The sequence below is a fragment of the Mesitornis unicolor genome, unplaced genomic scaffold (genome assembly GCF_000695765.1).
Source record: "Mesitornis unicolor isolate BGI_N332 unplaced genomic scaffold, ASM69576v1 scaffold26156, whole genome shotgun sequence".
Classification (NCBI taxonomy): domain Eukaryota; kingdom Metazoa; phylum Chordata; class Aves; order Mesitornithiformes; family Mesitornithidae; genus Mesitornis; species Mesitornis unicolor.
In genome coordinates this window covers 1,954-20,366 of record NW_010190707.1, presented here as the reverse complement: position 1 = coordinate 20,366, position 18,413 = coordinate 1,954, and the positions used below count along the sequence as shown (strand labels likewise).

General features: G+C 37.1%; 1 protein-coding gene across 1 annotated transcript in view; it reads left to right on the top strand.

Annotated features, from left to right (window-relative positions):
• Positions 1 to 17,872, top strand: part of LOC104542253 (SHC-transforming protein 3-like) — a gene marked incomplete at its 3' end in the record, with an annotated part of 31,931 nt that extends 14,059 nt beyond the window's left edge. Inside the window, exons 2-3 of the mRNA XM_010186495.1 lie at positions 4,876 to 4,946; positions 17,809 to 17,872. Of these exons, the coding sequence (XP_010184797.1) occupies positions 4,876 to 4,946; positions 17,809 to 17,872 (135 nt within the window). The remainder of the gene's footprint in view (positions 1 to 4,875; positions 4,947 to 17,808) is intronic.
• Between the last annotated feature and the right edge of the window lie 541 nt (positions 17,873 to 18,413).

Sequence of the window (18,413 nt, the reverse complement as noted above, 5' to 3'; positions counted from 1 at the left end):
AGAGTTAAGTAATTTGTGGCGCATGTCTCAGTAAAATTAGTAAGGTATTCAAGGTATAATTTTTAAAATTATGAAGTATTGTGGCATTTATTATTATTTTTCTTTTACTTAGTTTATTTTATGAAAGGAAACACCTGATTACAGTTCCTGCTTTTTTTGTTGTTGTTTTGTTGTTTGGGTTTTTTTTTTCACTTCAGGGCTTTAAAGAGTAGGTATTGTAGCCTAAATTAAACTTGGAAATTTATCTAATATGATAGCAAAAAGTTTCAGGTTTACTGTTTCATAATAATTTGCTGAAGGGAAAAACTCATTTTGTAAGATACTTGTAATTATCAATCTTGCAGTCTCTGGATGTGACTTGGGTTGCTTTTGTGGTTTTTTTGATCATTTTTTTTTTTCTTCTCCTTTTCATACATCGATATAGATATTAAAAATCCTGACTGAGTTCCCAGTTACATGTGGACAAACTTACTATCTTGAAATCAAGTCCTGGGCTCTTACTATTTTTGTATTATGCCCTGCTTGTTTGGGTGTACCTAGGCTTGAATCTTCATATGACTTAGGGTAGATAGATAGCAAACTTGAAAGTAAGCTCTAAGTATTGTGGAACATTGTGGAACTCTTAGTACTCATTTCACAAGCCTCTTTGGCTGTTAATTATGATATCTGAAATTGGAACTGTCATTTTGATGTGTAAGTAAACGCATGTTGCAATAGAAGCAACATAATCTGAATTTGAAATAAACGCTCTTATTTTTAAATAATGGAGTCGTCAACTGCCATTAAGTAGCGCTAGTCAATTCATACTAACTACTCATTTACTTCCACTGTATACTTTAATTCTGGACTAGCTCTTTGGCTAACAAGAATAAAATGCAGAAGAAAAACCCCACAAAACCAGCCAAACAAAGAACAACCCCCAAAAAAAGAATTATGAAACTGCAGGGGTATGAATTGAGATATAGATGAGGAGCAGATGTGGCAAGTAAAAAGATGCTCACTTTTGCATAATTGCCAAATAAGAGCAGAGCCTAAGCCTGTGAGTGAGAAACTTCCAGGGAATTGACAGATTTATTATAAGGTGTCTTATGTTTTAGAGATTTTGATTTTCAACAGTTGGACCTACATATGCCACCCAAACCCCTGGAAATCTAAATCTATTTTTTGAGCCCCCAGTCTATTAGCAGCATGTATGCAATGTTAGTGCGGATTTCAGACATGTTGACATTTGAAAGCATTGGATAATTTTTGACTCACAATGCAAGTCCATATCTGTTTGCTGACATAACCATGTTATCTCTTACATAACTTGCATCAGGCTCTGCATGTTGCATGTACAATCGGCAATGTTGTGAACCACTCAGATTTGATGATGGTCATATGGTTACACAGATTAAAAACAGTCTGTCTTAGTTTACTAGGAGTACCCCTGCAGTTTTAGTTCAGACTCAGAGAGTAGCTCCTTGTTTTATTTGAGAGTAGGTGATGGCCAGATCTTCATGCTAACCGTGTTCTGGGCAGACACTTGTCTGCTGTTAGACATTAAACATAAGCCGTTCAAGCATTCAAGCATTTGTCACTCTGAGGTTGGACTGTAGTGCTGCATGGGACTAGATCTTGCTACTTTTTTAATAAAAGTATTCGTTGCTATTGTTACTACTACCTTCTGAGCCAGACAGTGGAAGATTTTTTCCAGTAACTTGGTGTTTTGAGTGAGCTTGTTAGGAAACACCGAACAAGGTTGTTCATGGGAAAAGGCATCTCTGACAGTGACTTTACCTTTTTTCTTTGCTCCAAGCACATGAATACACTCAGTGCTCATGTATTGAACTGTTTCTGACAGATGTTGGGAGAACTCAATACCCTTTCTTACACAGGGTGCAGAAAAAAAATTTAATTGTTAAACAAGAATTTTCTGACTGTGTCATAGAAAAGGCAGAGCTAATTTGGGGAATATGGAAAAAAATCTCCACCTATGGGATAAACTGGAAACTTAGGATATGTGACCTTCTTTCACATTTACCTGGAAAAATTCTAACCAATAAGGATGTTGGAATGGTATGCAATGAGAGAATTACAGTCCCAGGAGTATGTGGCACTCTTCTTTTAGATTTACATCAGCTTCCTGCAGGGTGCTGTTCAGCATGCGAAGTACTAGTTATGTATCTAAAACCTCTGAATGGGAAGGTATGCACTGATATGAAAGACTTTTTCCTCAGAGTATAGGACTATACCATTCATTGAAGGTATACAAGCTGGAAACTCATTCAAATATCTGAAAGTGAACAGAAGGGAGAACGTTTTCTGAGAGAGCTTGGAAATGGTAGTCCCAAATCTTCCTACTTCAAGGTAGGCTGCATCTCAGTGTATTTGTTTCCTGAGCAATGAGAAAGAGGATGCTAGTGAGAGCTCATAAATACCACAGTGCACAGTATTGGATTGGTTTGAATATATATTAAGTGGAATTTTAGAAGCAGACTGTTTTATAACTATATTTTCAATGTTTCAAGGAATGCCTAAAGGAAAAGATAGCATTTCTTTTTCATCAGGATATTTATTTGTTGAAACAAATGAATAATTTATTTACTTGCTATCTTGGTTGTATGTCTTCTTTCTGTGGATCCTTGTCAGGATGTACTTCAAATGGATATTTTTAGAGAGCAATGTTGGTCTTGGGAAATAATTGAAGCATAGCAGTAGGTGAGTTACATGTCCCTGTAGTTGGCCTTTGGACCTATTGAATGTTGGTTTTTATAGTAATTTTGTTACTTGAAAACATGCCGTGATGATTAAGTGTTCACATCTTTTATCCCAGAAAATCAGTTGCAATCTTTGCCTTGATCAGTCAGGAATATTGCAAGCCTTACTATGTTGTGTTCAGCTGTCTCTGTGCTATACATAAAAGAAGTACAGGATAACTTTTCCATCTGACCTTCCTTCAGTCTGGTTTTTGTCTCTATTTTTGTTAACGCAGATCAGGTAGTGTTACTCAGTGGAGTCTAAATGCACGCCTTCTAAATATGTTTATGGGTATTTGTCTAATAATTTGTGTGTTTATTTTGACAGTGACTTGTGCCCACATGTGTTTGTGTATTTGCACGCCTGCATGTATTTGTCAATTACCTTGCAGAGTTTGCATCTAAAATGTAAAATTGTACAGTTACTTCACTTTAAAAGATTTGTGGCAAATATAGATAAGAGGAGGGACAAGTGCAATCCAAGGGTGCTTTAGTATTGAGCAGTCTAAATGAGTGGATTGATGAAATAATGAAAATCAAGCATTTCAGTATCAAAAAAATCACCAGGATACCTTTGAATAGTTGTACCATTTACAGCATATTTAATTATAAAAGTGTCTCACATGAAATAAATATTTGGTAAAATTTACCTATAAAAGCATCCTAGAACTAAAATAAGATGACACAAGAAGAGTACAGGAAAACATTTTTCATTACTGTATATTGGCAAAAATTAACTGACTTTAGCTGATTATCGCAATTGTTTAATGAAGTTTATCTCCAAGCAAATCAAATCACTCTCTGAAATACTTAAAAATAGAGTTAAAGGCTTAACTTCCTGCATCAGAGCAAGAAAATATTGTTATGGATATTTTAAGTGTATATGTATACTCAGACAGAAGTATATCTGAAAAAAAAGGAATCTACCTGTAATAAGATACGAGGGTTACTTAATTTTGTATTGATAGAGGAGTGATTATAATCTAAAGAGCTAAGAGTATGACTCTTAGCTTGAAAGCTCAATATGCTGGGATCTTTATAGACAAGGTACTTTCCATGGGTATTTTACAAGATTTCAAAAAACATAAGATTGCAGATTTCTAAAAAATGGATCTTGAAACAACCCTTTCCAGTAACTGTGGGCTGTTATAATCCAAGTTCAAGCAATTTAATGAGTAAGTCACTTGATATTCTAATTTTATTCAGTGTTGTAGTGACTTCATAACATTTGATAGCAGTAAATTAAATAATAATAATAATGGACAAGTGAAAACAAACTAAATACTCCCTCAGCTTGTAAACAGTTTGTGATATTTGTTTCTATACAAAGAGCATTGCTGAAATTCTAGATACGATAGTTACTAATGTAGTAATTCTTTAATCAAAGGTTAGTAGCCACTATCCAATATCTGAAGAGAGCTGTAGCTGCATGTGGACTCTAGGTCATGCAAATTATGCCCACTTCTGGAAGCAAGACCAGAAGTTTCATCTGAGTTTTTCTTACTCCTATAATACTGTTACATTTTACCTTATTTTCTAACAGTACTCCCTCTTTTTGATGGAGATGCAGGGCAGAAATCTGGGTCAATAAGTCTGGTCTTTTCCTAATTTTGGCTAACCTTCATGTCATTCCTCTCCTGAATTACATTTCTGAAGCCATCTCCAAGCATGAGTTATTAGTATATTTTTTTAGCATTTTCCTATATCTTTATACTAGTGTCATTAATGAAAGTATTAAATCCCATCTATCCCTGAGCTGGTTATTAAGGAATCCTCTTTCAATTGCTTATTCTTAATATTATTTTTCACTTTGATTAGTTTGATATCTAAAATGGAACAATTAAGATAGACAAAAATTAAAAACTACAGCAACATATTATGAACTAGGTGTATTACAGTGATTAGATTAAACTTGAAAAAATATGTTGTACCAAACTTGACACTTAAATGAACTAAAACGCTTATGGAACAAATCTGTGACATACAAAAACATAATCGTAAAAAGCTACCTGACACATAGTATAAATCAAATGTAAAAATAGGAGTTCTACAATACCTTTTAATGATTAGCTGCATTTTCTCCTAGAACTCAAGAATAATTATAGGATGTTTTCCAACTGTTTCTTTTTCCTTACAGTACTTGGGGTGCATAGAAGTCTTACGTTCAATGAGATCTCTTGACTTCAATACTAGAACACAGATTGCAAGGTAAGACTTTGTCCAAGTATGTTTTTTAAAGTAACTTCTGAATTGTGTCCGCAAAGTGGAAAGGTCAGGAAGATGGCAAAACATGTAGAGAATAATTTTTGGATACTGTAAGTCCACTTTTGACTTTTGCTTTTACAGCTAAATCTCTCACTGGGTATTAATGTAGCTCCAATGGAGCTTAAAGGATTTACAAGATTTCAAATCTTCTTCATGGTCTTCTGATGTGCCGGGAACTGATTTAGAAAATTTTTGCCTGTTTGTTATGGCAAATAAGGCACTTATCTGTGTACCAATTTTGTGATGTTTAAGACAGTAAAAATTAGAGTATGCTTAAAATCTACAATGCATTTGTCAAAATGTGTCTAGGGGGCTGTTTTGGAGCCTCATGTTTTAGGTTTTTATAGCAAATTCTTATGAAAATATGTCAGATTACAAACTGGTCATATAAAGGATATAAATGAAAATATGTCACCACAATGATACCAGAGACAACTGAAAGAATATTGTATTTTCCAGACTTTATGTAAGAAACAATAAGCTTGTACTGGGTTCTTCTTACAATTCTTTTTAATCTGTGACAGTATTTTTGTAAAAGCAGTACATAAGTACAGCACTGTCTTAAGAAATGTCCATGAATCATTTTATTTCTAGGAAACTATTTTCTGAGAAACATAGGAAATAGTGTTTTGCAGGCATTTTCACTGGAAAAACTGAGCTCATTGATTGCAGGGGACTGTAGCACTGATGTCATCTAGCAACTGGAGACCACGTTTTCAAATTCTGGTATCGAAATAATGAAGTAATCCTTTCCAGAGAGACACATATAAAGTGATATGATGAGGAATCTTACAGTTGCTGATAGCCTTTCATAAACCATTTGTCATACCATAGACAGCTAAGTATTTATTTTTTTAAATGAGGAAAAATACTTATTTTTATGGTTGGACACTGATCGTATGGTCTATATGCATTGACATCAAGTTACATTTGCATACAGCAGCTTTGAATTCAACCCTTGAGTTCTCACAAAGTGTTAATCATTAATTTGCCAAGATAATATCTTCATGGGGGGCATAAAAGCACAAGGACAGAATTTTGTTTTTCAGGAAATGAAGACTATGGAGGCATTTGAGAATTTTACAACTGTACTTTTTTAAAATTCATCATATACATTTCTGTGGTATTTGCACCAGTGACCTTTTAAAATTATTTCCTGTCTAGCAGATCTGTAGTTCCAATGTAGTTGACACATTTGTCACCACTTGAAAGTTCAATGATACTGGCTTAAAAACAGTTGTGATAGTTACTGTTTTTGTATTCTATACCTGAAAGTGAACCAAATTTGGCTTTCTTTTTCTGCACAGTCTCTTTCACTATATGTCTTCATTGGAATAGTGTTGCACTTTTCTTATTGTCTAGTATAAAGACAACAACTCTGACATTAATACTTAGGCATATTTGCTGATATACAGCAATATGGTCTGCAAAAAGAAAGTATCTTTGTCTTATAGTTCTTTCAATAAAAAAATTATTCTTGGCTTTTACTGTGAAACAGACCTGGAATTATGGTTTTTTTCTGTTGAAGTTGTAGCATATTTGACTATATGGTGGGCATTTTCTTGGCTCATCTTCCTTGGACCACATCTAGAGCATGAATTTTTTTTCAAGCAGAAAGCCATATCTTCCTGTTTTGCTTGTTATTTTGCGTTTGCAACTTTCAGTTTCTCATAAAACAATTAAGACTCATTAAAACATCATTCTGATCCTGTAGTTCCTGATTTAAAACTTTTTTTGAAAATAGGAGGTTTTAGGTGACTTTTGAATCAGGATCTAGCATCTTAATCTGCATTTTATTAATTCATCTGGCTCTAGAAATCCCCATGCCATGTCTTAAGTTTTAAGTACCCACAGGAATCAGTATGCTTTGTCTTACAGCATTTTACACACAAGCATATTCTTTACTAAGAAAATTTTATTAGGAAATTAGTAAAGTTCACCTTTACTGATTAACTTGCTTATGCGCGTTAAGTAACATAACATAGCCCTCAAGGTATGTACTGACTTAATAAGGCTGGTGTTCCGATATTACAAGCATCAGTTCCCTCTTAAGAAGACACCTGGTACCAAATGATCTGTGCAGCCCTTTGATTAAAAGTAAAATAAAAGCACCTGAAAGTTACATTTATGTCTACTATGTCATAGAATCAGATAATCATAGGACACCGGGTTGGAAAGGACCACAAGGATCATCTAGTCCAACCTCTCAACATAAAAGTATAGTTTAAATGAGTTGAGTCAGCACCCTGTCAAGCTGACTCTTAAAACTGACCAATGTAGGGGAATTTGCCATAAATGTCATACATTTATATTTAGGTTTGCCCATTGCTGATTTCTCTGCAGCCTGCCACCAGTAGGAAAACTGCCCTTGTAATGTGGCAGCTCATGATAGAGTGTGACTGAGGCTTGGGTCTGTAAATCTAGTAATGTTAGCTGTGACTGCTCCAACTGAGGAACCTAGAACCATAGCTACAGCAAAAATATTTCTCTGTGTGTGGCTTTATAAACTTCTCTGTGCTGTTTCTCATAACTGGAGAATCAGATGTCAAGGCAGCTGTCATCCCTTTCTGACCCATAACTTTATAAACTGATCCTACTGCATGCATCACACCTGTTTAATCTCTAATTTTTTCCAAGACCTTGCAAAACCAGTCACAGAAGAAAGTGTTCTGCCATGGGCCAATATAGCTTCTGGTATTATGTAGTATTTATAAGTACGATTAAAAACAATTAGAAAAGATGGACCAAGTTACCTGATTCAGTGTGGAAGTCTGGATTAATCTCTTCCCAATAAGCATGTATCGTGCTTGAGACATATAAAGTACTTACTCCTTTTCTAGCACTGCATCACATCCCTGTCCCTGCTTGGTTTCTTACCCTTGCTTTTCGTCCGCATTGCAGAGCTCAAACATAGGAAGTCAGCCATTAGGAATCCTGTGTGGTCCTTTTTTCTGTCTTTTGGTTATTGCATAAGTTTCGTTATCTCTCTGCTAGCCTCAAGGAGGAACTAAACCTCAAAATACGATGAGCAGCACCAATTCCTAGAAGAAAAAAATTCTATGGCTCAGTCATGGGAGAGTGAGATGTGTAGTCTCTGGCTCTGCTGCAAACATTGGGCATTATTTTGGACAACTGTGTGATTAAATGAATTAGGGCTTGTAAAGGGCATTTAAACCATTGGGTAAACATTTAGAATTTTCTTAAAAATTGAGCTAAGATTTCCAGTTATTTAGTGAGTTAGGCACCCACTTTTAATAAGAAGGTAATGGGAAAAGCTTATCCAGCTATTTTGGATGGCTTTGAAAAGCCTATCTGTTATAATTAATACATTAGGAGAGCACATACATCAGTGTGTTTGCAGGGACCAGTGTGACAAATGAAGAACTGTGACTTGAACTCCAAGAACTGGATTGGTCAGCAGTCTTTCCTTCCTTGTCAGAGTCATGTGAAAAATCAACCTGTGCCATCTAATGCTGTTGTACTTGACCTGTGACTTATTTTTGTTTTGCTTTTTTCACTTTTTGTAAGTTAACATGTTAAACTTCGCAGCAATACATTTATCTTCATGTAAAAGCAGTGAGTAAGCACTTTCACTTGTCATACTCATCACATCTTAACAACCTTGTGGTGCCTGACGGAAGGTATTGTTATCCTAATTTTGGATCTGATTTGAGGAAAAAACACCAGCTACATACAGTTTATAAACTTATGACAAGTTTGAAGTCTAAAGATTCTTTCACTACTGCAGAAATAGGAGAAGTAGACTAGTATTAATCAGTTGTATTTTATTTATTCTTTTGTGTAATGACTGAACTGTCATGTGAATTCCTGAGCAAATAAATGGATGCGCAAGCTAAGGGTCAGCAGTTATGCACATGGATAAATAAAAGCCAGATGAATCCACATATTGCATCATTAATGATCCAGTGATAATTCTTGTAACACACGTGAAGTCAAGATGACTTTTTTGGGCAGCAAGACGAACAGAAGCATTTCATTTTCAACATAGCAGAAGAACAGGAGGACTAGCAGGGGAGACTACTGAGCTAACCACAGGTGGCACGTGGCCCTAGGTTCATCTGAAACCTACCATCATCGTCACAGGAAGGACCCACTTTTGTGCTTCTGTGGCCAGGCCCTTTGTGCCCTCAGCTGTTTATTAAAAATAAATAAATCAGGTAACATTCTTTTGCAACATGTGCAGTGTTTGCAGTTCATACGTTTGTATGCTTATTGTCAAATCTGTTCCTGTGTAATGAGCCTTCACTACTGTGTTGAATGCATGAGTGAAGTTATGCAATGCATTGAATTAGAATAATGTTGCATGCACCGTTTGTCACACAGCAGTGTTTGGCTGCATGTTCATTGGTATCTAATTGAATGTAATCAGTTTACTGCATGCACCTTCAGAAAGTCACACCCCCTCATGCTGAGTAAAACATTAGATTGCATGTTGAGTTAATAGCAGGTAGATCAGAGGACTGAAATACTTCGTATCAGCAGTGGACTCGAATCCAAATTCAGATCCCAGTCCTTCTCCATGAAGTCTGTTGAGGAGAACAATTTGAAACAGATTTCTTCCAAATCTTTATTAATTGTGAAAACCAAACCCATTTTTGCCAATATCCCAAGCCTTTGGAGAGGAGATTATAGAAATCTAGATTTTAGAGCTGTGTTTGAGTCCAATGCTAAACAATATGAATGAAGTTCCGTTGAAGTAGTGTTTCTTTCAACCATGTCTGTATTTTTTGCAGAAATTTAGTGTCAGGAAGCATCTCTGAAAAAAGGATGGAAGACATTGAAAAGGAAGAATATTTCCCTTGTGATTTTTGAAAGGTGCATAGGTAACAGGTTATCTGCAGTGAATTCTGTATTCAGTCTCCTTATCGTACTCCTTTGCTTAAAAGGTGAGTGTGGTTCACCCTTGCTTTCTGCTATGTGGACTTGGATGTGGGGTAGTGCTTATGGTGCTTAGGGCATGGCATACCTGCACCACAGTCCTGATACACAGCTCTGCACAGGAAGACATGTGAACAAGAATCCTCCTTCCTTGTGTACAGTTACTTCAGGGTCAAAGCTCTGGGAAGCATGGAGCACTGACAACTGCTTAGTTCACCAGTTTGGGTGAAGCAGGATTCCCAAAAGTAGATGGAGGCATACTTATAATTCATACAGCACACCTCTAAGTGAGGCCATGACAGTTATAGTAACTGATACTGTCAGAGAATAATTTACATTTGCTAGTTTAGCTGTCATTAGCACAGAAATAAGTTAGAATAAAGAGTTTTGTATATTTAACATTGAAAGCTTTCATTTTCAATGTAGTGTTAGTGGTGAAAATGTTAGCTAGTATTTGGATTAATTTGACTAATATATGGTAATACAAAGCCTGAGTAAGAATAATTAATTGAGCTCCTCCATTCCACTTGCCTTTGTGAGAAAGCAAAGAGCCTCTCAGGGTATAGTGAAGGTGGAGAGTTGAAAGCAAAATGGTCAGGGAAGCAGTTTTGGGTATAGCTGTACTCTGGGTTTTCAGAAAGCTGGAGAGTCCACTTGGTTCTGCACAAGCAGAGGGACTGAGGCAGAGTGGTCTTAACATGTTTTAAATGCAATCACAATGCAATGTTAACAGCTGCCTAGAACCTTGGAAACAGACACTCTCAAGTTCTTCCACTAATAGCACCTAGCAGTTTGATTACACAGAAATTAAGGCATAAGGAATTTGAGTATCTTTCATATGACGTGTCCAGTCACACCAGACAGTTCATCACCACTGGACAGTCCTTTTTGGCCGCTTGTATGTTTCTAAAATGTCATATATCTTACAGGGGTATTCAAAAAAGCAGTGTTAGAACTTTAGTTCTGTAATGAAAAAGAGATTTTGGAAGATATTTGTCTACAAAGTCCTGCTTTGGACGTGAAGCCAATTGAGGTTTAGAGAAAAATATTAATTAGACTAAATATTTTCATTTTACTTCTTTAAGGTTTCCTATGCCTTCCTCTGAAACACCTGTAATGGGCTACTTTTTGAGGGATAAGATACCATAGTAAATGACCTGAGGCTGGACCCAGTTTGGAGGTTATTATAATTCTACTTTAGCAAGAGAAGACAGTTTTAATTTCTCTCTCTCTATTTCCCTGACCACTAATAGAATAAACAGCTAGAGACCAAGCTGAGTGGGAAAAAGCCTGAAGGTCACAAACGATGTTACAGGATTTGAGCTACCTAACAGATTGAAATCTCCAAGTACATTTTTCTGTAGTTTTTTTTTGTATCATTGACCTTGTTCTTGACAGATGGAGGATTGTGAAGAAGAAAGGGCTTTGTAGGTGTGCATTCAACATCAAAGTATACTCCCACCTTATGATCATAAAAGCTACAACCAATATTTTGAAAGATTTCCTCTTTGAAAGGTATCTCAAATTTTGGACCGAAGAGTCTAAATAATGGCTAGTTAAAGATATATAAGTATGTCCTCAGCATTGGAGGAGCAGTTGTATGCCTCTGACATCACTTGTTGGTGGCAAACATTTGCTATAGCTATGAGGAAAAAATGGTTATGTTTGCTCCACTTTTGCTAACCACAAATCTGATTGTGTGTGCACATAGAGTGAAGAGATATCCAAATAAGGTATGCTAATGGATATACAGTTTCACTCTGCATTTCTAAAAATAAGACCATTTTCCAGATCTGCTGTATTAGAAGAAGTGATCAAGATCAGGTAGACTTCTGTTACTGATGAATGAAATAGTTTCTGAAACTCACTTGCATCTTAGAAAAGAAGGTACAGATTGTACTGAAATTGCCTCAAATATTTCTTAAAAGTTAGATCATCTATAAATACTGAGAACAGAGCTGTCATTGAGCATACCAACGCATTAAAAAAGATCTTTGGCAGTAAAAGCAGAAGAGTCCTCTCAAGTGCATTGATTTCTGTTAGCAGATTGATGGAAGTCTCACACTGAAGATGCAGGAGTGTAAGAATAACAACCATTGGATAGATTACATACTAGATACATAATAGCATGTGGTACTCAATGTCTAACATTTGCCAAAGCCAAAATTTATTCAGTAAACCAAAAATGAAGTTGGTCAGCTTCCTTTCATTTTCTGCTTGTAGATTTTCTACGTGTGAAAAAACTCCGTTTCAAGAACCAAAATGAGAAGCTGAGGGGAAGAAAAGGAGGAGTCATTGTCTCCTTGCTCAACGAGTGACAAGAGCTTGCATGCCACATCTGCCAATGTGTCTTGTTCCACAAACCTTTTTTCACCAGGCTTTCCACCACTTGTGTGGTCAGGCCAGGCTTCACTTTTGTCAGGCTGGTGTGAGAAATGGCATTGCTTGGTCTCTTCACCACTTTCTAGAGAGGCTCTGCTGCAGGGTTACTCCCCGCACGGTATTCTGAATTCATGGCAGTAGGCACATCCACACCACACATTTAGCCTCCCATTCCTATCCATACTCTCTGTTCTGTTTTCCTTAGACACTTCTCTAGCCTTACTTCTTCCAGACATGGTCAATTTGCCAGTTGGCATTTAAAGTTCTGTAAACAGTAATATACTGGTTTAGTCTTCAGAGCTTCTGAATGTCTCCTGTGCTCCTTCAGACAGCACGTGCTCTTTTTGCCTGTTTTGCAAATAAATAATATTTCAGTTATTAAATGGATTTTTTTAAAAAGTATTTTTGGTCTCTGTTTTTTTTGTTTTCAGAAGTAAGCTGTTTTTATGTTTGGTATAGACTTTCTTTCTCCTCAGCAAATACTGTAGAACACTTGGTAATGATTTATAAATTATTTTTAAAAGTCTGCAGGAATATAATAATTTTAAGAAATAACTGGGAGACTTCTGTGCAATTCTTCTGGACATGTAATGCTTTCATTTGAAAAGTCCATCATTTAATGTCTGATTTTTTAACCTGTGAAGCCCTATGCTTTGGAGGTTGCAAAGATAAACTTGGGAACTGTAGGATACTAGAAGACATTAACAAGAGAATATTGGTAGTTTTTAAGGCTTGTCACGCAAAAAAATTCACATTAAAAACTAGTCATAGTTTCTTGTCTCAATATTTGAGGTGGCTGTACTTTTTTCCAAATATGTTGAGAAAATCTGATTTGTATGTGCTTGTCATTTCCCTGAAAGACGAGTTCCAGAATTCTGTTTTTTAATCAATCAGATCATATTACTTAAAAACAGCAACAATAAAACTGCCAAAAAAATCATTGAAACCACAAGAAGCAAGGGTATTTTCATGTGATGGTGTTTCACAGAGGAACAGATTTGAACTTCCTGAGTGGGCTACTTTATATAACAGAGTAAAGCATGACTAAAGCTATGAAAAATATCAGGGCATTAGCCTTTCTAATGGAACAAAATGGCAATGTAAAACGCAGTTTTTTCTGTCTCAGAGAGATGTCAAGTCACTATAAAGCAGAATAGGTCAGCTTCGGAAAATGCCTATTGGTAATTTTTCACTGGATACATTTGTGTACTGCGATTATATTCAAAATAACACAGCATGTTTTGTGCCAAGAAAATGACTCCACAGTGCGACCATCTGCAAAGCAGAAAATACTCTTGGACAGATTTGGAACTCAGCATGTGGTTCCTACTGCAGACAGCACAGTAGCTAATTTTACAAGAGATCAAGATAACTTTACACCGCTATTTATCTGAGCCTAGCTAATGAAACAGCATGTGGCTTAGAAAGGTGTAATGTGTGTCTGTGTTTAATAACTTTTGTATGGGAAAAAAAGCAAAGGTAGTCACGTTCAGCTTTTCCAAACTCTGTGCAACTGTTTAGCCATGCAGATATGTCCAGAACTTCTGCTTTTGCCTTCCTTAGACAAGTGTTTGCATGCACAATTCAGGTATCAGAATTCTCAGCCTAGCAGCAATATCTATTTCTGGGCTTGATTTGTGGCTCAGGTGTTTGTGCTGAAGAGGCATTTGGAAACTTGATTTTCTGCAAAAGTTTATGTCTGCCCTGTGCTACCTAGCAATGCAAGCTGGGAAGATGTCTTTAGGATGTCTTTTCCACATCACCAGGCTATCTGTGTGACACTCTCCCCCAGCATGATCTAGAATATTCTGAACAGAGAATTTTTCCCCTGGAAAAAATGCATATCAGAGAGGTGGCAGATATTCAGCCATGCTTTTTCTTCCTCTTTTCATCAGATACTTCTTTAAGACTCCTTAACTCACAGGTGGGAAAAGTACTGTGCCTTTTGTTGCAGCTACACAAAGAGTTGCTTACAAGCTGCTCTGACCTTGCCTAGGCAGAATTTTTGTATAAATATATTTTCTGAAGTTCCCAGCATTTTCACCAAATGCATTGTCAAATTAAACACTGCAGTTGCTTGAGTACATTCACAGAGTTTCAAAAACTGAAGTTAAAAGAATTACCAAATTCAAGGTCAGATGTCCTGCCTCATCTGTCATGTGTCTCAACAAGCTGTCACCTGTCTCAGGCCCTTCCCTCTGCTTCCTGTTTTCCTGCAGACTTTGCTAACACTGAGTTTGGTAAAACTGGGATGCTTTACTAGAACCAAGGCAAGTAGCTGGAAAATCCATAGTGCTTTGTTACTGAGTGAGAGGATGTATATCCTAGCTTTTCAGCTCCTTAGTGCTTTCCTCGCTCTGCCAAGGCAGGGTGTACAAACAGTAACAGAGACTGCCTTGCCAACCCTCAGCCCTGGGCTTCAGCCTCTTCAGGTGGTGCATTTCCTCTCCCACTCTCAAGTGGCAGTTTTGATCAACAAGGTCCTTGAGTCAGATGGGTCTATCAAGTCACAGAATCACAGAATATTGGGAGTTGGAAGGGACCTCAAAAGATCATCTGGTCCAACCTCCCTGCCAGAGAAGGATCACCTAGATCAGGCCACACAGGAATGCATCTGGCCAGATGGGATCCACCCCAGGGTCCTGAGGGAGCTGGCAAAAGTGCTCACAAAGCCACTTTCCATCATTTATCAGCAGTCCTGGCTGACTGGGGAGGTCCCAGTTGACTGGAGGCTTGCAAACATGACACCCATCTACAAGAAGGGCCAGAAGGAAGACCCAGGGAACTACAGACCTGTCAGTCTGAGCTTGTGCCAGGGAAGGTGATGGAACAAATCATCCTGAGTGCCATCACACGGCACATGCAGGACAACCAAGCGATCAGGCCCAGTCAGCATGGGCAGGTCCTGCTTGACTAATCTTATCTCCTCTTATGACAAGGTGACCTGCTTGGTGGATGAGAGGAAGGCTGTGGACGTTGTCCACCTGGACTTTAGTAAGGCCTCTGACAAACTTTATGTCCAATTATCAGGAGCTGGCAAGCAGAAGAGGTAGTAGCAAAACCACTACAAATCCCAGCCCTGTCCCAGAAAAATAACAAGCTTGTAAACACTTTTTGTCAGGTGCAGTCGCCTGAAAATTCCCTTTTCTTCCTACCTTATTGCTGCTAAAGTGAGAGGATGGTGGAGGCAAATAGGAAAAGCAAAGAAGTTAAAGGTGAATTTTTTCCTCAAGCATAGTTCACATCTCTGAAATAAAATCCTTTTTGTGAGAGGCAAAACTTATGATGGATCTCATTGAGCTAATCAGACCACTGGAGGAGACAAAGAAGATGAAGTGCTGGTGATGCCTTAGTGTCAGCAACTTGCAGCCAAAATACTGAAAGCTCAGACACACCTGTAGAAGCAAGAGGCAGGGGTCTGGATGACAGCAGTGGGCTGGGGACTGCCAGAGGCCTGGATTTCCCACCCCATTGCCTGCAAAGGATTTGCCTTGAGAGATGGGAAACCACAAGTTTTAGCTCAGTAGCAAGGCTGAGGGGATGACTATGTCCAACATAATGTCTGTTTGCTTTTCCTGAGGCAAAGAATAACATTCTTTTGGTGGAGAACAAGCATATTTCTTTCTTCCGATTATGTTTCCAGGAGTAACCTATGTCTCAGTATCATGATGATCAGTGCACGTGATGCTTGCTGTGCTGTATTTCTAATATGCATTAGGGCTGCTCTTTTAAACCAACTGATTTTTACTTGCTCTGTAAGAAAAGTTAGTAGCTACTTTAACTAAAACACCTGTTGAGAGTCGAAGAAGCATTGTGGTAAATGTGGAACTAAATACAAGGGCTGAGCTGTGAAATGGAGTGTGGCTGTAGCTGTGATGGTCTGTGATGGTCTGAGAGCATATGCAAGGCAAAATTTGTAGTGAAAAGCAATTTTACTTGATGATGGAGAAAAGAGAAGAAAAAGACAAGCTGTGGAACAAATAAGCTCTCCTTTAGATCTGAAGAAAGGATTATGTGCGTGAAAGCTTTTTTGACTGTCTTTTGCTACAAATCCTACACTTCAGAATAACAGGATTTTAAACCTTCTGCAAGGCCACTTGCAGCCCTGCGAACACTGTCTCCTCAATATAATAAATTCATGCAATTGTTTCAAGTGATTCGAACTATGGATTGGGCCCTATGTAAAAGCGCCCAAGGCATAACTATATAGTGATTACTGATTGCAACCAGATAAACCTGTGACATTTGCTGAGCCATTTTATGTTGAATGGTAATACGTATTTCCCTCCTGACTCACTTGTTGATCCTGTGCATTCATCTAATGTGTAGTTGAAATATCATCCTGCTCATTGCATAAAATTAAAATAATTTATGTTTTTAAGTGATATTTCAAAGTTTTGATTATTTTAACTGTTCTTTAGCTTGTAGTTCATTGTCTCCCATTCTGTATTTTTGTTTTTGCATAAAATATGTGTCATTTGCATGTTTTTAGGTCTAAATATGATGTGCTGTTAGTCTCAATCGATATTTAAAATAGTTAAACAAGGTTTGGAGTCACCTTTACTTATCCCTGTGCAACTGTTCTGTCTTGCAGTATCAATATAACAGCTGTGGTCAAAGGAAGGTCTCTGCACGCACAAGAGCGAATTTTGAATACAGACCTGATGGTCTGTTTGGATAATAAGTTGTAAAATACTCATTGGATCTATGAGATTTGTCTGTAGCAGTATGATTTAAACAGTTTGTGTAGTATACAGTTACTCTCCTATGACAGAGTATGAATTCAAATTAATTTTCAACATGCATTTCTTTCATTCAACCTGAATGTGATGGGAAGAATGAAGCCATACTAGAAAATTAAAGCAAAATGTTAATGGCATTTATTTTGCTTTCAATGTAAAAATAGGGCCACAAATAAATTATTCAGATCATACTGAATACAATTTAAAACTTTGAACATTGCATGTATTGTATACAACATGCATATTACCAGGAACATTTTAGGGTTCTGATATTATCTAAAGCCAGATGGTTTTGTTCGAACTGGGAAAGTGCATAGTATAGTAGTGAGAAAAATGACAGTTACTACACCTTGCATTACAAGAAAGATTTAATAAAAAAATGTAAAGCAACGTTGATTAAAGACGTGTCTTATGATTAGATTCCTTGTGGCTTATTAAAGTACAAAAATTAGATGTGGAAGAAGGTATTAAGACAAATATTCTAATTTATGGTGAGAAATGGTCTTTTTTAATAGTGCAAGAAAATATTTTAATCCTTTGTAGTTTGCAAGATACCCTTGCTTACACTAACATTGACTACTTACCATGTTCTGCTTCACACTGAACTATTCTAAATTTGAAGGGCACCTGTTTTAGCCTTGAGAAGAAAGCTAACTGACCCACTAACTATCCTCACTTGTGAACAAAAATACTGTCTGAAGCTGTTCTCTACCAGTGCATTTGAAGTGTAATGAAGAAATCCACACATTCATTTGCCATAAAGCTTTTTTCTGTCTCTTCAGGGAAGCAATCAGTCATGTTTGTGAAGCTGTGCCTGGTGCAAAAGGAGCCTTCAAGAAACGAAAGGTATTTTTCTTTTCTTGTAGTGCGGTTGACTATATTTTCTTAGTTCAACATAGAGGAGATGAGGCACAGCAGGCAGGTGACTTTAAAGCAGCTTTGAGAATTGCAGGTCATTAATCATTTAAGGTATTGGTTGTTTTCACCCACTATATGTTGCCTCTTACCCTTTGGTCAGGATCTGCTTTTGCAGGCACCTAGAAGCGTGAGTGCATGTAGGAAAAAGATTGTGGCCTGCCTTTATGTTCCTGCTGCAGAAACCCCCTCCTTTTCCTTTTCTTTCTTTTGTAGATTGCAAGTGGAAGGCTTAAAACAAACAAAGAGAAATACCTTTTCATAAAATGCATGAATAAATTTGGAAATAGGTGCTGGAAGCTATTGCAGTGGCCAAAAGTATACATAGGCTTGAAAGTGATTAGATGTTTTCTTGGAGTGCAGCTCTACTGTTGGCAACTGATGAGTTTGAAAATCACTGATTTCTGGAAATTGAGAGAACATACCAAGTGATCCTCTATTCCCCATCGTGCTTCCATAAACACCTGTGGTT